This window comes from Typopeltis vanoorti, chromosome 5 (genome assembly GCF_054136105.1).
Source record: "Typopeltis vanoorti isolate ZY-2024b chromosome 5, IOZ_Tvanoo_1.0, whole genome shotgun sequence".
Classification (NCBI taxonomy): Eukaryota; Metazoa; Arthropoda; class Arachnida; order Uropygi; family Thelyphonidae; genus Typopeltis; species Typopeltis vanoorti.
The window spans coordinates 103,832,292-103,853,113 of NC_143553.1; the positions used below are offsets into that span (position 1 = coordinate 103,832,292).

General features: G+C 35.3%; 1 protein-coding gene across 1 annotated transcript in view; it reads left to right on the forward strand.

The window, feature by feature from the left end:
* The window catches only part of LOC150106702 (C-Jun-amino-terminal kinase-interacting protein 4-like), a 713,212-nt gene that overhangs the window by 285,441 nt on the left and 406,949 nt on the right, over positions 1-20,822 (forward strand). The window contains 1 exon segment of the mRNA XM_090393457.1: positions 20,420-20,561. Within this exon segment, the coding sequence (XP_090249583.1) occupies positions 20,420-20,561 (142 nt within the window).

Genomic DNA, 20,822 nt, shown 5'->3' on the forward strand with positions numbered 1-20,822 from the left:
GAGTGAGATATTAATACCACATCATCAGCGAATAATAGGATATTTAATATTTCACCATCAATATTCCATCTTTCATGTCAATTTTTCGAATGATGCTGTCCAGAGTAGATGTGAAGAGATTAGGTGATAAGACATCACCCTGACGTATTCCTCTACTTAAGTTAATTTTAATCGGGTGATTGAAAAGGGTGATATTTGTTGTGCTTTCTTTGTAGATATCTTTTATGAGTTGGATGTATGCTTTTACTACGGCTTGTTCTATTAAAGTTTGGAATACTGTGTTATGCTCAACAGTGTCAAATGTCTTTTTAAAATCTATAAAAAGAAGACATAGTGGGATCTGGTATTTTCTGCATATTTCTGTTAGCTGAGTAATAGTTTGAATGTGATCTATTGTTGAAAAGCCTTTTTTGAAACCAGCCTGTTCTTTGTAACTATTTTCATTGATGGAGATTTGTATTCGGTTTAGGATGATTCTGGCGAATATTTTGTGTGTGTGTGTGTGCAGATAGGTCTGTAGTTACTGATGTCTTCTTTATTACCTTTTTTATGTAGAATTATGGTCTTTGATGTTTTCCATTCAGTAGGTACTTTCCTTAATTATATATATCGGGTAAACCTTTCTGCTAGAGCTTTAAAGAGTATTTGTCCACCCATTTTTAATTCATCAGATTTTATACCGTCAATTCCTGGTGATCGGTCATTTTTCATATGGTGGATAGCCAGTTTTATTTCTTCAATTTGGACAGAGTATTTCCAGATTTTCCAAATTTTTGTCAGGTACTGGAGCTCTGATTACTTGTTTAGATGAGTAAAGGTTCTCATAAAACGATTTTACTATTTTTTCCATTTCACCTCTGTTTGTGTGTCTGTTTCCTTGATTGTCTATGAAGGTTGACGGTAGTGGTTGCTTTAGATTTATTTCTTTTTCTACTTTTTTTTAGGCTACTGCGGAGCCTAGCTGCTTCTGCCAATTTTGTTGTTCTATATATGTTATAGTCGTCTTTGATATTCTGCCTCAGTTGTTTACAAATAATTTTATATTCTAGACGATCTTTTCCTGTATCTTTCAGCATTCTTCTTTTCTTCAATAGTTCTATTTTCTTGCTGATTTATTTCTTTTTCTACTTTTTTTTAGGCTACTGCGGAGCCTAGCTGCTTCTGCCAATTTTGTTGTTCTATATATGTTATAGTCATCTTTGATATTCTGCCTCAGTTGTTTACAAATAATTTTATATTCTAGACGATCTTTTCCTGTATCTTTCAGCATTCTTCTTTTCTTTAATAGTTCTATTTTCTTGCTGATAGGCGTTTCCTGGTCTTAGGAGTGAGCTCATACGAGATTCTTTCTTTGCAGTTCATTAATTTATTGTTAAAGTTTGTTAAATCTTCGTCGATGTCATTTTTTCATTTCCACTCGTTTTCTTCCACTTTTTTTCTAAATTCTTCTGGGTTTATCTGTTTTGAGCGTTTTTTTTATGGTTGGACTGTGCTCGTATGCGTTCTTCATTTTTTTTATGTATTTTGAGAGTGGCTCTTATTGGATGGTGGTCTGAATGAATGTCGCAGTAAGTTTTCCCAATGACTATGACGTTTTTTATTATTCTTTTGCAATCTGTTAGGATGAAATCAATTTCATTTTGTCTCTCCATTTGGAGATTGCCAAGTCCACCTTTTTCCAGTTCTCTTTTTAAAGAAAGTATTCATAATGTACAGCCTTTCTGCTTCTACAAATTCTGCGAGGAGTTCACCACGTTCATTTCTTTCCCCTTTCCCCCACGGTCCAATGTATTTTTCTTCAATAAATTCTGTACCAATCTTTGCATTGAAATCTCCACACACTATTGTGTATGTTGTTTTTTTCAGTAATGTTTCTCATAGGTGTTCATAGAAATTTTCTATTTCTTCTTTGTCAGCTGTTGAGGTGGGTACGTAGGCTACTATTATTTTTATTGTTATGGATTCTCCAATTTTTAATATTAGTGTTCCTAGTCGTTTAGAATGGATTGTACAAGAAATAATATTTTTAGTTAGCTTTTCATTTATGAAGCCAACTCCTCCAGCCCTTGTAGTGTTATCTGAGGCTCCCAGTAAAATTTGGTTGCCATTGTTCCATTTTGCTGTTAATTCAGAGCTTCTTCAGGTTTCACAGATAGTGAGGACATCAAACTTTACATTTTGCAGTTCTTGAAGCAGGAAATCAATATGGGAGTCAGAAGACAGAGTTTGAGTATTGAAGGAACCAATAAATAGGGTAGAATTTCCAGATGGTGGTCTACCTTCCTCTGTGAAATTCTTAGCACCCCCCTGCTCTTGCAGATTTCTCACCACCACCTTGGTGGAATTGCTAAGAGCCGTGCAGGATTGGGGGCCTTTTTCTTCTTCTATTTGCTGGCATCTTTACGGTGGTCTACAGCACTTCTCCTGACCATGGTTCTGAAGTGCGCCTTTGGTCCACGGCTCCTTATTCATTATTCGGAGCTGCCCGCTTGGGCTTCCCTCATCCACCACCCGAGGGATGTGCTTGGTAGGGGTGAGGTCCCCCCAAGATACATATACATAAATATATATATATGTGTATGCAATTATATGTTAGGAAAGATTTGCTACTTTATAAAGTACTATCTCCCACAAGGGGAAAAGAAGTAGACCATCGGATCTGTTTAGGTTAGGGGAGTGAAGTAATGTTTCACATGTTTCTTTATATAGCCGTTCCATTAGGAACCGACTTTTGCGAATGACTTTTGTCTTGTTCCACTTAACTCAATGCCTGGTGTTGATGGCATGTTCTGCAATTCCAGACTGTTTGGGTTCAAGGTACTGGATGTATGACTGGTGTTCTTCTAACCGGACCTGAGCAGATCTTCCTGTTTGTCCAAAATATGATAATCCACATGAGCAGGGAATCTGGTAGACACCTGGATAGCTGAGATGTGGGAGCTGGTCCTTTGGAGACATTAGGAATGTGGAGATTTTTCTGATGGGTCGAAAAGCCACACAGATATTTAGTGGTTTTAGCACCTTAGCTATGCATTCACTAACTTCGTGTACATATGGGATAGGTATATGCGTAGGTTCTTCTGTACTTGAAGAGGATGCTGGAGCATGACTACTTAAAGCTCTTTTTATGAAGTATTTCTTATAGCCATTGGATATAAAGGAGGAATTAATATACTGTAATTCTTTTTGTAAAAGTTTTTCTGAAGAACAAAAGGAGTTGGCTCTATGAACTAGTGTTTTTATAGTACCTGCCTTTTGGCTGGGATGGTGATGTGATTCAGCGTGGATGTACTGGCTTGTATGAGTCTTTTTCCTATAGACTGTGAATTGTAGATAACCATCTGGTTAGCGAAGAATCAAGAGGTCTAGAAAGGCTAACTGCTTATTTACTTCTACTTCTAGGGTGAACTGGATCCTTGGATGAAGTGCATTAATTTTTGAGAGAAACTGTTGTAGTTCTTCTGAGGTGCCCTTCCATATGGCAAAAATGTCATCCACATATCTGAACCAAATGTTAAGTCTGAGTGTAATGTTGTCAAAGATACGCTGTTCGAAATGCTCCATGAAGTAGTTAGCTATAGCAGGAGATATTGGATTATCCATTGCTGTCCCTTCAATTTGTTGGTATGACTGGTTTTTAAAGGAAAAATTTCCGATCTGCATCTAGACGATTCGGAGATTGTGATTAGTCTAGATGTTGTTTCGTTATTTATGAATGTTCCATTGGCGGACAGCATAGAATTCCTACACCAAGAATTTCCTCCAGACATTGTCAAATTATTTGATTTTGTAATAAAGTCCGGATATTTTTGTAAATTGATTACATATAATGTAATCAATTTACAGATTTTTGCACTCTTGTATCGACAAAAGAACAAAAGAAATATGTGTAGTAATTTCTTCTTTCTACTACAAGAAAAAAACCAGATAATAACAGAAGAAAAATATATAGTATTTTCTTTTTCATTGGGTGAATTTACAATGTTCTTTCTTTGTGTTTTGAAATGAAAGTGCAAATGATTATTTTCTTACCATTTTGCCGACAGAAAATCTGCTATAATTATACGAGTGACATTTTATCATTTTTCTCCCACAGGAGAAAAGAAATAATGCAATAATATTGTTCAATCTGTTGAACTTTATTGTAGTGCAAATATTTATTATCGAACTTTGCTGTTTTGTAATAAAAAAAAATATTCTTGCTACTTTGAAAATTTCTAATCTGTGGCACACAATGATATGAAAATTTAGTAGACAAAGTTTTGCCAAACTATATTCTTATTTACAAAAAAAACAGTCTTGTAATAGGCATATTTGAAAAAAAAGTTGTATTAGGTGAGATTGTGGTACACAGAATGTTTCCAAAATTAAGAAATAAAACATTTCAGAGAATGATTTACCCTACTATTCAGAATTGTTTGATGTTTGAAATATAATTAAGGTTTTATATATATATATATATTTTTTTTTTTGTATGTTAACCGAGTCAATGATCATTCTGTCACATATATATATATATACACACACACTAGCCCCCCCCCCAGTTCCAGACTGGTAGGCCAGTTCTCCTTGAATTCTGATGACTCGAATTTTGAAGACTTGAAAGGGGGGTTCCACCCCACCCCTGGCACCTACGGCCCCCAATCCCCGAGTTCCAGACTGGTAGGCCGGTTCTCCTTGAATTCTGATGACTCAAATTTTGAAGACTCGACACTCAGGGTAGCCCCTGAGTTTCAAAACATTTCAAATAACTTGACAAAAAACGTGACACAAAAATGTTACATAAAAAGGCTTATCATTTTATATCTATAGGGTAGATATATATCTCCCACACAAAAACTTTGGAACTTATATCACATCAATGCTGTGTGTAGTAATGTGTTGGCAAGAGGAAAATGTTAATGTTATTATTTATAGATTTTCATTATTTATTTTTTTATTTGATTATTTATAATTTTCATTTTGTTTTGGTGAAATAATTTACTTGAAAGATGAAATGGAAACAGTACAGTCAGGCATCTCTCTATCAATATTTGTAGTCCTGAAAATGACTGTTTTGATGGCCCTGAAAAGAAACATTTTTGATTTTACTGGTGAAAATTTATAGATGTTGAACAGTATGGAATACCTTAAAATAAAGGTGAAGGGCACCTGGTTTTTTAGTGATATTTTATTCCTTTGGAAATATACTATTAGACATTTTGAAAGAACAATATATCATTGTGTTATAAAAATAACTTAAAAAATTCGCCTTCAAGATGAAATGGAAACAGTATGAACAGGCATCTCTCTATCAATATTTGTAGTCCTGAAAAGGACTGTTTTGATGGCACTGAAAACAAACAATTTTGTTTTCGTACTGTTCAGAATTTAAAAATCTTGAACAGTATGGAATACTCTAAAGCAAAGGTAAACACATAAAGCAGCAGTTTTACATTCACTGCACCAGATTGTTGTCTCCCTTCTGATATTTTTTTTTTTTTGCATACATAGCATTTGAGTTGAGTTTTTTTTTATTAGCTGTGGCTGATAGATTCTCGGGATAATGGTTGGAGTTAGCAGCGTTCATCCTCAGAGGTCTTGAAGGATTGCCTGCTTTCCTGCTTGCTGAAGAAGGCACATATGCATGTAGCAATGCTTTCACAATTTCTATTCTGTAATCTAGATATGTTATGGTAGGCAAACATTTCTTTTTGTGCAGGAGGAAACTGTTCCAAATAACAAAATCCAATATATGTCCAAACACTTTTTTGTAATATTTTTTATGCTGTTTCCTCATTACAGAGTAGAATAATAGCTGCTGATTGCACCTGTTGACTCCACCCATAGTGTTGTTGTATGCACCCACAACAATGGGTTTTTCTTTTGTGAAACCATGCCTCTCCATGGATTCCATTGATGGATTGTGCAGGGAAGGCAGTAGAAAAACATCTTTTTTGTCTTTCCAACGTAGCGCAAAGACTTTTCCTCGCTGATAAGCTCGGATTTCCCCCTTCGATAGTTTTCCTGATGCTAGATCTGGAGGCATATCTCTCCTTTTTGCATTTACAGTACCATAACTGTCTGTACGATGCTGTAAAAGCAAATCAGCGAGTTCAGGACACATGTAGTAATTATCCATTGTAATGCAATAACCTTTACCAAGTAAAGATCTAGTAACTGCATTACTGCACGCATCGACAAGGGGAGATACGAATATTTATCATGCTCGATTACAGTCTGCTTTCCCATATAAGGTTTGAAATCCCAAAAAAAAACCACTTTCAGATTCACAATGCATAAAACATTTTACCCCATACTTTGCTTTCTTTTGGGAATATACTGACTTACATTTCAGTCTAACTTTGAATGGCATAAGACTTTCATCGATACTCAAGTCTCTCTCTACATTTCTGATGGATTTTCATCAGAAAATCATAAATTTTATTGAGAACTGGGCAAGGATGTGTTGCGTGATCATATTCCACATTATTCTGAAAATGCAAATACTTCATAATGAGACTGAATTGTTTTTCAGTCATAACATCACGAAACATTGGCGTGTTCAGAATCCAGTCTGTAGACCAATACATTTCGAGAGTGGGCTTTTTCACGATGCCTTGCACAATCAAGAGTGCTATAAATGTAAGGAGCATGTTGATATCTATTGGGCTCCAAAGCTTACTGCGAGAATGCGGACTGTATTCAACTTGCTGATGTTGTTAGCAAGCATAAAGGTTAGTCTGTTTCACTATGAAGGAAAGACTATCATCATCTAAAAATAGATGAAAAGAGCCTAAAATGTTGCTGGAGTCAAAGTCTTCAGTAATTCCTGTCTTACCTATGAATGGAAACCGTAGACAAGCTGGTGTACAGTCAGTGGCTATCACCCATTTTCTGCACGATGACATATCTAAACTACAGGCAGAATCGCTATCTTCAGAGCTAGAAAGATTTCTCTCCTCATCGGTAGAACAAGAGCTGCTCGAAAGGCGAAGGCTCCAACTTTTTTTCATCTCACGAACTTTCCTTTTCTTACCCTGAATGTTACTGCTATTGTTGCTGCTGCTCTTGCTTGCCATCTCACAAATGAATTGTGTATTGGGTATACTTTCTAATATTCCTTTCTGCCCAGTAACAAGTTGTAGACTAACAGAGATTACTAATCCCCCCCCCCCCCCCCACTGGCAACTAAATCAAAAGAACATACCCAGCAGGCAGCACACTAAAGTGCCTCGTGCAAAACTGAATATTTTACAGGCAGAAATTCCTTGTTTTGTTTTTCCATCTTTCTGATTGATTAGCAGACATTCGAAACATATTCTGATATTGCATTTGTAGGATGACAGTGTTTTTAAATATTAATTTCCCCTATTACCCAATGTCACATAATTTTCTGATTTATAACAATGAGGAAATAATATGTATATTTTCTTATTTATAATTTGATAATTTATAATAATCAAAACTTAGTTTCTGTGTCAAAAATTTAAACGTTATGTGAAACAATTACTATGGAAAAATAACGAATTAAATAAAAACTGTACCTATGTTTCGTAACAGTTTCCGGGTGTGTGGTAGTGTTGCAGCAGTGGGGGGCGGTGTAAAACTATCAAAGTCGAAATAAAGTTCAATTGTATTGTGAAAATATGAAATTTCTTATTTGATGCATTGCACATATACACATTTTGTATCGGAGAATTTATGCAAAAGTATCGCTTACTTTAAAATTGGAGAAAAATATATAAACTAGCAGAAAATATATACATATCAACTTAAATAATAACCATTTATTTCATTTTATAAAGAGCGATTATACAGGGAAACCAAAAAAGGTGAAAGTGCAAAGAACAGTAGATTATGATATTTTGAAAAAACTTAGTGATATGATATGACAAAATTAGCACAAAAACATTAAACATTGGTTCTCCAAGGTAATGCAATATTTAAGTGAAGAAAGTATGCAAGGATTTATATTCTGTCCTGGAATTATAAACTGTACAATAAAAAGAGAAAATAAAAATAATTTCTATATTTTTAGTCTGTCTAATATAACTAACAGTCAAGTTTCCCAGCATAAAACAAGGAACTGCATTTCTTGTTATGGAGAACTGAGACTCAGCTTCGCGAGATAATCTGTTTAAGTGTTCTCTGTAGTGTGAAGGATTATCGCACCTTCTAAAGGGCAGAACAGGCAAATTGCACTTCTTATCCATGTCCTTTCAACAGGTGTATTGAATCGTATTCAGATTTAGCTGGACATATATATACGTCCTGGCCAGTTGGGAAGTTAAAGAACTGCATGTTTTTGTGAAAAGAGAAATAGTGTGTATGCTGTTATCAGCAAAGCTATTGATAGGATTTGCCATCTGAGAGAAAGTCATTAATGCAGAAAAGAAAGCACAGAGCCCTGGGGTATTTGATGGAAGAAAACCATTCACCAGGACAGGTAGTAACCAACCAGAAAGGAAACTTTAGCAACCCAACAATAGAGGACAGATCAAAGGCAGTGAAATGTTAATTGTTATTATTACTATTATTGCATGACACCTCCAAGGAGTCCAAAGACCTCATCGAAGGATGACACCTACTCTACACCTCTCCGTCTCCACCACTCAATCCACCAACCACAGCAGCAAACCATATCATCTACACCAACACCATCTACTGCCCACCATCACCACCACTAGTATTTTCACAATCACAAACATCCATGCCCACAGTGGGATTCGAGCCTGCAATCTTTTGGCTGGAGAGTGGATACACTAACCACTCGGCCAACCAGGCTGCCAAAGAGCAACCATGTGAGTTTCTGCAAATCTCTCAATTGCTTGTGTTCAACAGTAAGTAGGATTGCTAGAAGATTTGATGTGAAATGAGAATGGTAAAAATCAATACTGGTGACAGGGATGACGATGTTGATGACCTTCTCCGTTGTCTTTGAGAGGATTAAGGTGATAGCAACGTGAAGCTAGTTTGATGGAACAGATACCATATAAGTGTGACATCATGAATAGGTGATATAGAATGGGTGTTAGTTCTGTAGATTTTGAGCACAATTTGGGGGTGGGCATCTAGATGAAGAGATTACCGATATCTAAGAATTTTCTGGTCTCTTTTTTTTTATTTTATTTTATTTTTATTTTTAAGATAGATCAAAGGCAGCATGCAGTTAACTGGAATAGTGGAGGTGATTTTCCTTGGCCATGCATACCAGAATTTGAGAAGAAAACCAGTGTCAAGAGGTTAACCCTTGTTGGCTATTAACAAGGTTTCACTGGATGTGATATGGGTCATAGCATAGAAGGGCAGAAGTGCCCAACAGCGTTTGCCACAAACTGCCATTTTTTAAAAGTTTTCTGCATTTGGCCCTTTCAAAATGATTTGGATATGTGGATTTTTTTTTTTAGCTGGTGTTTTAGGATGTGTCCATGTGATTCAATTTTGCTGAACCATTTTTGTTAGCAAAATATAACAAAACAAAACAAATCCAAATGATATTAATATGTACAGTACAAACAGTGTATGGGTGAATATCACTTGAATTTTTTGTCATATTTTGCCAAAAAAAAAAAATGTTGTATGGGTGAATTAAAAGCCAGAAAAAATAAGAATAAAGTTAGCAGCATTTAATTAAAAAAGAAAAAAAAACACTATGGGTGCTTCCTCTGGACCCATATGTAGAAATAAAATTAGAATTAATTTTAACTTGTTTCTAATTTTCTATAATTTTTTCCCATTCATAAAAATTATATGAAAATAATACAATTATATTTATGTAAGAGTTCTAACATCAGCAGATATAACGACATTTTCTTCTATGTTTCTTCTTGATGGGGAGGAGGTGGAGAGGATCCAAAGACGAGTGACCGAGATGATAGCAGGTCTATGGAATGCCTTATGAGAACAGGTTGAAGATTTGTGGGTTGCAAAAATTGGTAGATAAGTGGAAAAGAGGTGATATGATTGAGACATTCAAATTACTGAAGGGTTTCTATAAGATTAATTCAGAAGATATTTTTGAGAATAGGACTGGTGGTGGGAGGACTAGGGGCCATACATGGAAGCTGGGCAAGAATGTGGTTAGCTAGGGTGTTAGAGTTAGGTTTTTTTACTTGGAGAGTGGTGAATGAGTGGAATAAGCTGCCAGAGTCTGTTGTGGGTGCTATGACTGTGAATGAGTTCAAGGTGAGGTATGATAGATACTGTGTGAATGTTGAATAGTTGTTCTTGACGATGTTGGGGCCTCCCTCGATGAGTCTGTCGACTCCTTGGAGTTGCCCGAAATAATAATAATAATAATAAAAATAGATAACGTGACATTATCGAAGTAAAACGTTTGCTACTATTTTACACTAAACTGCATGAGCATGTTGCCTGCAGATTGAATAGGTCTAATCCCCCCCCCCCCCAACTCAAAAAATAAATGATTATGTAACAGATATGTGCCTTTTCTCTTAAAAAATTCAAATCCGTTTTTTTTAAGATAATTGTATCAAATAATTTAGAATTTTTCAATAATAAAAGTGAAACTGATCACTATAAATAAAGAAATCATTTTTGGCATAAATACTTCATCAGCCTGTAAAAGAAATGTCACTTTTTCTATGTTAGGATGCCTGAACAAGTGAAAGCGAAACAAGACATTCTTGCTTCAGGCAATTTAGTGCGACTTCTGAGAAAATTTTCTCTCTTGTGTTTCTCAAAAGAGTAATCTAAGACTTTTAGCTTAGATTACTCTTAGATTACTAGTTTTAGAAATAGCAACCAGCAGCAATAGAAGTAGTAATATTTAGATTTAAAAAAAAAAAAATAAAAAAAAAAATAATACAACTGAACTTTCTTTGTGTGGTATAGAGTTTTACATATTGAAAATATAGCATAGTATTTCTAAATCTTAGAATAATTTCAGCATACCGCTGAACAGCTGATTTCAGATGCAAACAAAGAGCTGAGAATTAGAAGCTTCAAATATACAACAATATTATTGCTTTATTTCTTTTGTCAAAAGTAAACTGAAATAAGAGATTTTGAGTACTGTCTGAAAGCTTTCAAAGCTGTAGAAATTTAAAGTAGTTATGTAACTGAGTTCCAGGACAGGAGAGGGGGGGGGGGAATTGCAGTAAAAAATCCTAAAAATGAGCATAAATTTTGAATCATTCCATACAGGATATTCTTCCTATTATATTTTCACCATATCTACAGTGGTTAAGCACTGGATATTATAGTAATGTGCATCCTACAAAAAAAAAAAAAAATCTTTTGCAATTTTAAGCAAAAGAAGAAGGCGAAGTCTCTGATAAAATACCATTGGATATAAATTTTTGATACTAAAAAAGACGCACTATTGGAAACCGGGTAATGCAGTTTATAATCATTTGTTGTTCATAAAATAAAAAAAAAATTCGTTCCTAAAATTGAAATATGACAATCCATATAAAAGTATTTAGCAAAGAAAGAAAGCAAAATGTTATATTTATTTCACTAAATGTTATTTATAAATATAAATATTTGACAATATTTTAAATGTAAACAAACATTTTAAAATTCGCGAAAAAGAATCTATATTGTCAGTAAAGTGAAGGAAATTTGCTATTGCTAAAATATATTCATTGCAAAGGCTGATCAATGGTCATTTCAGGATTGATTATTTATTTTGGCAGATGTGAAACTTCTATTTTTGGAAAGAGGCACAATAAATAAATTGTGCAGAAAAAAAAACAAAAAAAAATGATTAAATATACTAGTATATAGTGAAGAAAATTCCAAGTAACTCAAAAGTCACTTGACCACAGTTAATCCTCTAAAATCGCTGTTAAGGGATTAACAGCCGAGAAGAGTAAATACTTGATAAAAGATAGAATGCCGATGAAGTTTTGATCCTTGAAAAATTCTGAGGTGGTCTTGCTATTTCATCCACCTCGGCCGGTAGGAGGGTTAATGATTTATGCTTCAAGATTTCTCTGGTGTGTGTGGGGCTGGAAGAGAACAATCCAAATGGGCATGAATGCATTTTCTCATGTGTAGATTGCAATTAGAATACAGTGCCTCAGAGAGAATGAAAAATTTGCTGATTTTTTTGGGGGATTCACGGTAAGGTGTGATAAGTATAGGTTATGTGCGAGGCATTGGAACTAGATAGGTCTTGTAATAATAATAATTATTATTATTATTATTATACCAAAAAAAAAGCCATCAGAACAAAGCTAAGTCAAAACACAAGTTAATATAGATGCAACACCACTGTTGAGAATATAAGTGAAGATAAGTTGACATTTGAAATATCCAGATTAAAATACATTCTAAGCAATCGACGAGAGAATTCGAAAAAAAATCAAGAAATGATTAAAGAAGAAGTTCGGACAGGATAAGAAAAATGAGCAGCACTAGAAGAGGAAGGAAAGCATTAAAGTAGGTAAGATAACAGTCAGTAATAATAACAAGAAGAACATTAGGAGTCCAGAGTAATTATTTATTGGGGGGTGAGACCTGATGCAGAATTAGAGAAACTATGAAAGGATGAAAATGTGTTCTTTGGTTTCAGACTTTTTGAGCATGTCAGGAGAGAAAAGAAAAAGTTGCACAACTGGTCCAAGCAGAGTATAAGTGTACAAGAAAAGCCAGGAGGTAATGCATATTAATACACAAATGCCAGTAGCATCAGGAACAAATGGGTTGGGTTTTGTTGCCTTGATTAATATGTTTTGGCCTTAGATTATACAACTCAATAAATTCTCCTTCATTCTTATTATGAGATTTCTCAGCTATCCAATCAATGTTCCAACAATATAAGTCACCCATAATGATTACTCACTTAATACCCATCAGATAATTTGGCAATACATTTTGCTGTTTCCTTCAACTGAACTGACATGTCTGTAGCAACACCCCACCATACACTTCATCTCTTTAACTTCAAATTCACTGCTACATGAGACGTTGCTATTTCTTTCAGGAACTTTGAGCCTAACAGGGCTCAAATTATTACATATTCATAGTAGTAGTACTCCTATGTCTTCTTCTATCTGTTCTGTCCTTCCTAAAAATACGATACTCTTTACACTCAATTCCAGAAACTTGGTTGTTGTGAGACAGCTTTCTTAAGCAGCATGTAAAAGAGGGAACTCAAGGTCAAAGAGTGTTAGATTTGATCACAGCATTAAGAATAGAACTGATTTGCCAGGTGAGAGTGATCACACCATACTGTCCTGGGAAGTAGAACAGTATGGTGTGATCATTCTGTAGAAACTGATGAGACTAGGAATTTTGGAATTATGATAGATAGGAATTTGAAGTTCAAAGGTTATAAGCAAAAAGTATGCAAATAAAACCCAGTGCATAATTGTGATGTTGAAATGAACATTGACATAAGGATAAGGAAGTCATTTTGGCTCTTTACAATGCCTTGAGATTACAGTGCACACATCTATTCTCCTGAGTTTGAAGGAGATAAATGAGCTTTAGAAAGTGTGCAGAGCAAAGCAACAACAATGATATCAGGATTATGGAATGTGGATTATGGGGATAGATTGAGAGTATGTGGGCTACAGACACTGGTAAACAGGAGGAAAAAGTACAATATGATAAACAGAAGTTTATAAACTTCTGAAAGATTGTTAAAGGATATTGACTGAAGAAATAAATTTTTGCTTATATAGAAGAAATGGGTGAAAGCTAGATTTTTCTCTCACAGAGATGAGCGAATAGAATAGTTTTCTTGTTAAAGTAGTGAGTGCATCTAATGTGAATGAATTTAAGAGTAAGTATGACAGCTAGTTTGGGTGATGTATAGCATCCCTCAATGAGTCCTTGACTCTTTGAGTCCAAGATGATAATAAGCAAATGAAAGCTTAAATATGCAGTATACCAGCCTGGTTGGCCTGTTTAGCTTATCTGCTCTCTGCAGGTTTGAATCCCATCATAGGTATGAATGATTCTGATTGTCTTTTAGTGGAAGATGCATTTCATTGCCTGGTGTGAGACTGCCTCACATATTGGAGTCCTGAAGTTGCTTTAAATAGTTCAGTGTTTGCTCTCTAGAGCAGGGTTTCCAGGCTATGTAAAAAATAAAAGAATAATTAAAATAAAAATAAAAATTTTCATAAAATTTGAAGAAACAAAATCATTCTCCCACTCATGCTGCCAATATACTATAGGCTTACAACTTTGCATGATTGGGATTCACATAAAAAAAAGATTCTTGAGTAAGCACTTGCATAGTGAAAACTGTAGTTGACTTTTCACTGTTTGCCCTGGTTCCCTAGCAAAAAATAATAAGGGGGGGGCTTGTTTAAACAGGCGACCCCCCCAGCGGGCATGAAATTCTGTCATGTTGTGCCATCATGTTGCCTCATATTGTACCATCATTAAGCCAATAATAATACAATTTAGTTGGCTAAATCCCAAATTGTCAGCCCATCCTCGTTCATTCAGTATCCAGGTAGATACCTAACAGGGTGCACCACGAGAAGGTGAGGATCGGGCATATGTCAGAAGCCCTGGTTGGTTCTCTGCATTCCTTTAAAGGCTATGTGGAGGTTTCCTCTTAGTTATACAGCTTTGACCCTTAAGCATCCCAACCATAAGGGTAATATGCTTAATTTTGTGGTTTTCAATGCTTTTATTTTTATTTTTTGTATACTGTATTGTACATCGTGGCACTGATGTGTAAAACAATGGTGGGTATTTTCATCATGCATGATTTTATTTGCTGCAGTGTATATGAAATGCATGCACTTCATAGAATGCCAATTCAAATGGTACAACCAAAGTGGTGGTGGCAAATGCTTCATCAAATAATGAATTTAAGCAGAGGTATGATTGTATGAATAATGGCTAGTGTGTGAATAATGAATCCCCCACAATGAGACTTCTGATTCCATGGAGATGATTCACCCCTTGGGTGAATGAACTCTATCAATGCTACAATTTCATTCCACTTGTTTCAAATACTTCTTGCTTTGTAAACATGCATACTACATCATTTCTATTTCTATAACAAGTCCGATTTACCCCACTTCTTGGATATTACCCCCCATCCATTCCTATTTATCATTACTGATATTCATCTCTCCTCAGACCTAAATACCACCCACACATCCTAGACTATCCTAATCCTTTCTTGTGCACTCTCACATCTACTCCTGAAACCATCACCTACACTATTCAAGCAGTGTTCCCTTGTCCACCCTGACCTCCCCCATTTCTCTGTTCATTCTGTGTTCTTTCTCTCATTCTCTTGACTCGAGACACTCACATCTCCATTCACAAACTTGCCTACCCCACTCTCCTGCTCTTCTACAACACAACACTTCTTGCTTCCTCAGGTCTTACATTCACTTCAGTCATTTTCTCTTGCAGCAACATTCTCCAACTGATTCACACCAAATCCATTCAATTGTAGCCCATCTCTTTTATACAACTCTTCCCCCACCCCTACAAACTCATCCCACACATTTACAAAATGAACTCTTTTTCTCTGACACAACTCCTAACATATTATTCATAATCTTTGTTCGCCTTCTCAACTCATCATTATCATACCTGGAGAACATGCTGATTACTTTACTTACCACACTATTATCTTTTACTCTCCTTAAGAGCCTCATGACATCCTTCCTTACATTCTTCTTGTTACCAGTCAATCATTTGTGCCGATTACCACTTTCAAAGTTTATTTTTCACTTGGTTAGAGTATAATAAATTTAGTTTAATCCTTTATCCAAGTGTGAGCAAATAAAGTTTGCGCCTGAAAGTATCTTCAGGACTGGGGGTAAGGTGGTACAACACCAGGACAACTTGTTGCAAAGGTGGAGCAAGATACCAACATTCCTATCTCAGTATCTCCTATAATGCAAAACACATCTCCTTGCAGATATGTCTAATGTTATGCATTAAGGGAAGGGCCACTACCCAGACTAGTTTCGACCTTTATTGAGGTCTCTTCAGTGAGAGCCAGGCCCAAGTGGAGATACCAGGCAGAAGCATTAGCAGGTCATCTCTACCTATAGGAGTTGCCAAATGGTGTGCCACCCTTTTTTAATAAATTACTCTGGATTTAGAGAAAGATGTTGAAAGTTTATTTTTCACTTGGTTAGAGTATAATAAATTTAGTTTAATCCTTTATCCAAGTGTGAGCAAACAAAGTTTGCGCCTGAAAGTATCTTCAGGACTGGGGTAAGGTGGTACAACACCACGGCAACTCGTTGCAAAGGTGGAGCAAGTTACCAACATGCCTATCTCCGTGTCTCCTATAATGCAAACACATCTTCTTGCAGATATGTCTAATGTTATGCATTAAGGGAAGGGCCACTACCCAGACTAGTTTCAACCTTTATTGAGGTTTCTTCAGTGGGAGCATTATAGGAGATACTGAGATAGGAGTGTTGGTAGCTTGCTCCACCTTTGCATTGAGTTTCCCTGGTGTTGTACCACCTTACCCCAGTCCTGAAGATACTTTCAGGTGCAAACTTTGTTTGCTCACACATGGATAAAGGATTAAACTAAATTTATTATACCACTTTCAACTTTTTTACTCACGTATTCCTCTTATCCAATTGCAGCAACTAGGAACCAATTAATGAATTAATTGGTGCCTGGCAACTGTTTAAATCAGAAATTCATAAAGCTGGAGTTTGTTTGCCTTAGAAATAATACTGTAAGCGAGAGTTACATTCGTAAGAAGGAATATATTAAATATAAAATGAATATTAAATGATAAGAAAAGACTTTACTAGCCAAAGATTTACATATTTAACATAAAAAAAATTAGCTCATTTGCATATCACCAAGTGAATTGGCAGCATCGAGGTAGTAGGAGATATATTAGGAAACTTTGATGCATCGTTTTTTCATTGAAGGCCTCGAGTGTCATCTGCTTTGTTGACTTTTACTTCTTTTCGTTTAAAGTAGCTCAATAACAAGCAGAAGCATTATTCATTTCATGGGAAAATTCAAAGTCTGAATCTTGTAATTCAAAGATTGCTTGAGCTTTTTCAAGAAGTTTAAATGCTTCTTCTAGGCCTTTTAAAGTGAAAAACCAAGTTGGAGCTTCATATTCGTTATCTTCTTTCTATTTTTCTTCTTCTTCTTTGTTTCTTTCTTGTTCCTCTAATTCAAGTAGATCATTGCTTGCATGAGAGTTGCAGCTGGTTAGCCATACCAAAGATCACTTGAGATTCAGAATTCACAATCTTTGTGGGTCTTCAAAGCCTTCAAAATTATTATTAAACTGAGGACAAAGTTTATGCCATACTCCTTTCATAGTTTTTTCGGAAACTTTATGCCAGGCACTCTCCATTACCCGAATTATGTATAAAATGTTGAATCTCTTCTAGAAACTCTTTGATAGAAAAGTTTCCATCTTTATTAGTGCTTCTTTTAATATTTCAAAAGTCTCTTTGAGATAATGTGCTTTAAACATTGCAATCACTCCCTGATCCTTGTTGTAAAAGAGAAGTTGTATTTGGAGGTAAAAAGATTATTTTTACATTTGGCAAATGTAAGCTACTGATAAGGGATGGCTAGGTGCATTGTAAATTATCAGAAGCACTTCACAATAAAGTTTTACTTCAGGAACAAAGTGATGCAAAAGCCAATCTTTGAATAGGGACCCCGTGAGCCAATCTTTCTTATTTGCCTTCCATATTACTGGGAGAGTATCTTTATTAATTCCTTTTAAGCCTCTTAGATTTTCTGGTCAATGCACAAATAAAGGTTTTAACTTGCAACCACTAGCAGCATTTCCTCCTAATAGTAGAGTGATGCGATCTTTTTGATGCTTTAAAACCTGGCATTGAGGATTCTTCTTTTGTGATGTAAGTTCTTGCAGGCATCTGTTTCCAAAAAAGGCCTGTCTCATCGATGTTGAAAATCTGCAATGGTGAGTAATTTCCTTCTTTAATTATTTCTTCTAATTTTTCTGGATAAGATTTTGCAGCCTCACTATCGGCACTTGCAGCTTCACCTTGTACTTTAATGTTATACCAACTAGCTTGCTTTTTATAGCGGTCAAACCACCCACTACTTGCAGCAAAAGTCTCTTTGCAGTCATCCTCTTTTTGGTCTTTCAGCATTTTAAAAATGGCTAATGCTTCAGTACAAATCGTTGTGTAGGTAATAGGCATGTTTAATTGTTGAGTTTGGTTGCTTATCGAAGCAGTTAACAGTTTTTCCATATGAGGAATTATACTGCATGTTTCTTTATTATGCAATCATGTAAACTGCATAGATTGCACAATTTTTACTTCTTTCAGATATTTTTCTTTATCCTTTAAAATGGTGCAAACTGTAGAAGTGGCAAGAGAAAATTTCTCAGAAAGAGCTTTAACAGTGCTACTCGCCTTATGGCTGTTAATAATTTCCTATTTTTTTCTCTAACATAATTGCTTTTCTTTGTTTTTTTTTGCTCATTTTCTGGTTTTGCCCTGTTGCTTCTTTTTGACATTATTGGAAAAGTGAAGGGGTTATAGTTAAAAAAGAAAACAAAATAAAAAATCAAATGTGTAATTGAAGAAAACTACGAATAACACACTTGCATCGCTAAGGCTCGTTCTAACTGATCATTACTTCATTGCGTAACTCCTCATACATGCCCCTAATCACCTTTGCTGTACACAATTTAAAATAAAAATTCCAATCCAAAAAATTTGTATAGCAGGAATTCTTAAAGTGAGAACTATCTGTATAAGGTTCTGAAATTTTGTAGGCAAGGATGGATGCAAAGTACCATTTACTATACTTCCTTCAGAATTTTCCCACACCAGGTAGGGAAATTTTGAAGGAAGTAAAGGAGATTAATGATCTGGTTGTGGTGGTGGACAGAGATCTGAAAGTTAGGAGTCATATTCTGACATTATGGAAATAAGGACCTTGACCTGCATAAATGATCAAGGCCTACTACAATGCAAGTGGTTGCATTGTAGTAGGCCTTGATCATGCCTTATATGGATTATTTTGTACAGATTTGGTCACTTGGTTTTCATGGAGATGAGAATATATTAGAAAAGACCCACAGAAGATTGGTTAGGTGGTATCTGGTCTTTGGAATGCCATTTGCAGAACCTCATGAATGAGGAGGAAGGAGGGATATGATTGGATAAATAAGTTAGTAATGTCTTGTTGCCAGGTTAATGCTGCATATAAAATGTGACATCTGCCACTTGCCTCCTACTATTGCCAATAACATAAAGCTTGATATTGCTAACATCATTATGCAAGCATCATCGCTACAAAGAAATCTGTCCAACAGCCAGTTGCATACTCTCCATTAATAAGCATAAATTACACATAATTAGAACTGATAAAGGTAATTCTGATGTGGTCATCAGTACTAGTGATTATCGGGTAACCAGAAAAGTATGTGTAGTTTTCAGTAGAGTTCGCTGCAATGACTGTTTATTTTGTAGTAGTTTGCAGAGCACAGTTTTTTTTTTTATTTTTTTGTGTGTCATAAGGCACACACAAAATTCAATTCCTGTCGCCGACGTGAGGAGCTTAAGGATCTTCCTCAGCCATAGCCAAGTTAGCCGGTCTTGGGCGTGGACAGCAGGGTTTTTCATCCCTCATGCAGGCAAACCGGCCCCATGAACACACACACACACTGATCTGCAGCCATAAATACTTAACCCCCCATGAGGAGGGCTCAACTCGCCCCAATAGGGACAGGGGAGAAAAGGGAGGAAACTCCATATGAATAAATAAATAAAAAATTCTCAGATGATTATGCTTTGTGTGTGGTGGACTGGAGTTGGTATTGTCCACTACGAGTTTCTCGTTGCAGGCCAAACAATTACGGCTGAGATCTACTCAAGTGTGTGTGCAGGCTGCATTACTTCAGAAACAGTCAGGACTAGTTAATCGAAAGAAAGTGCTATTCTTACAGGACAATGCAAAACTTAAGCATGAGAAGATTTGTGCTTTAGGATGAGAGATACTCTCTCATCCTCCATATTCTCCTGACATTTCTCCCAGCGATTACACCTTTTTTGGTGCTAGACAATCACATGCAAAATAGACAGTTCTGCAATAAAACAGAAATTGAAACAGAGGTTGCTAGGATTATTACTTCTAAAAACAAAACGTTTTTTAAAAGCGGAATTTCATTTGTTCTGTGAGCTTCAGGTTATTCTGTATTTAGTTTATTGTATTTTGATATATTCAGAATTCACCTTCGTCCCCTCAAAAGAAGCAACCAAATACAAGGGATGTAAAACAGTGCTTTTGAACATTCAGTAAATTTTTAATTGTTCTTATCAACTGCAAAAACTTTTTTTTTCTTTTTTGATTTATGTAACTAGAAATCATTCACTTAACAAGAATAAAAACAGGAAAAAAAATATTACAGTTTAAAAAAAAAAAGTTTATATTCAGCAGTTGCATATAGTGAAGCTAGAATTATTGTGCAAATGAATAAAAAAATATTTTAACATAATTATTTTAGTGAAATGGATATACTCCAGGAAGAAATAAAATCTCTTCAAGCAGTGAAAGAACGACTAAAGCATAGAGTAATTGAACTTGAAGAAGAATTAAAGAAGTCCAAAGAGGAAGCTGAAAAAATCAAGTCCAAGGCTGAAGAAGAGGTGAGTTTTTTTTTGCCTAAGTCAAAGAAAGCAAATCAGAAATAATACTGCATTTCCATTTCTTTTTAACATATTTAATAAAATTACTCTTAAAAATTCATTTAAATTGATATGATTGGAAATAAAAATTTCACATTTCTGAGTTTTATTTAAGTGGTAATTCCTGCACTGAGGTTTCCCACAACTTTATGTACAGTATTTCATGTGTTATAAATTTGCTTGTAGAATATCTCTTTCTCTCCTCCCCATCTGTTTTTTTTT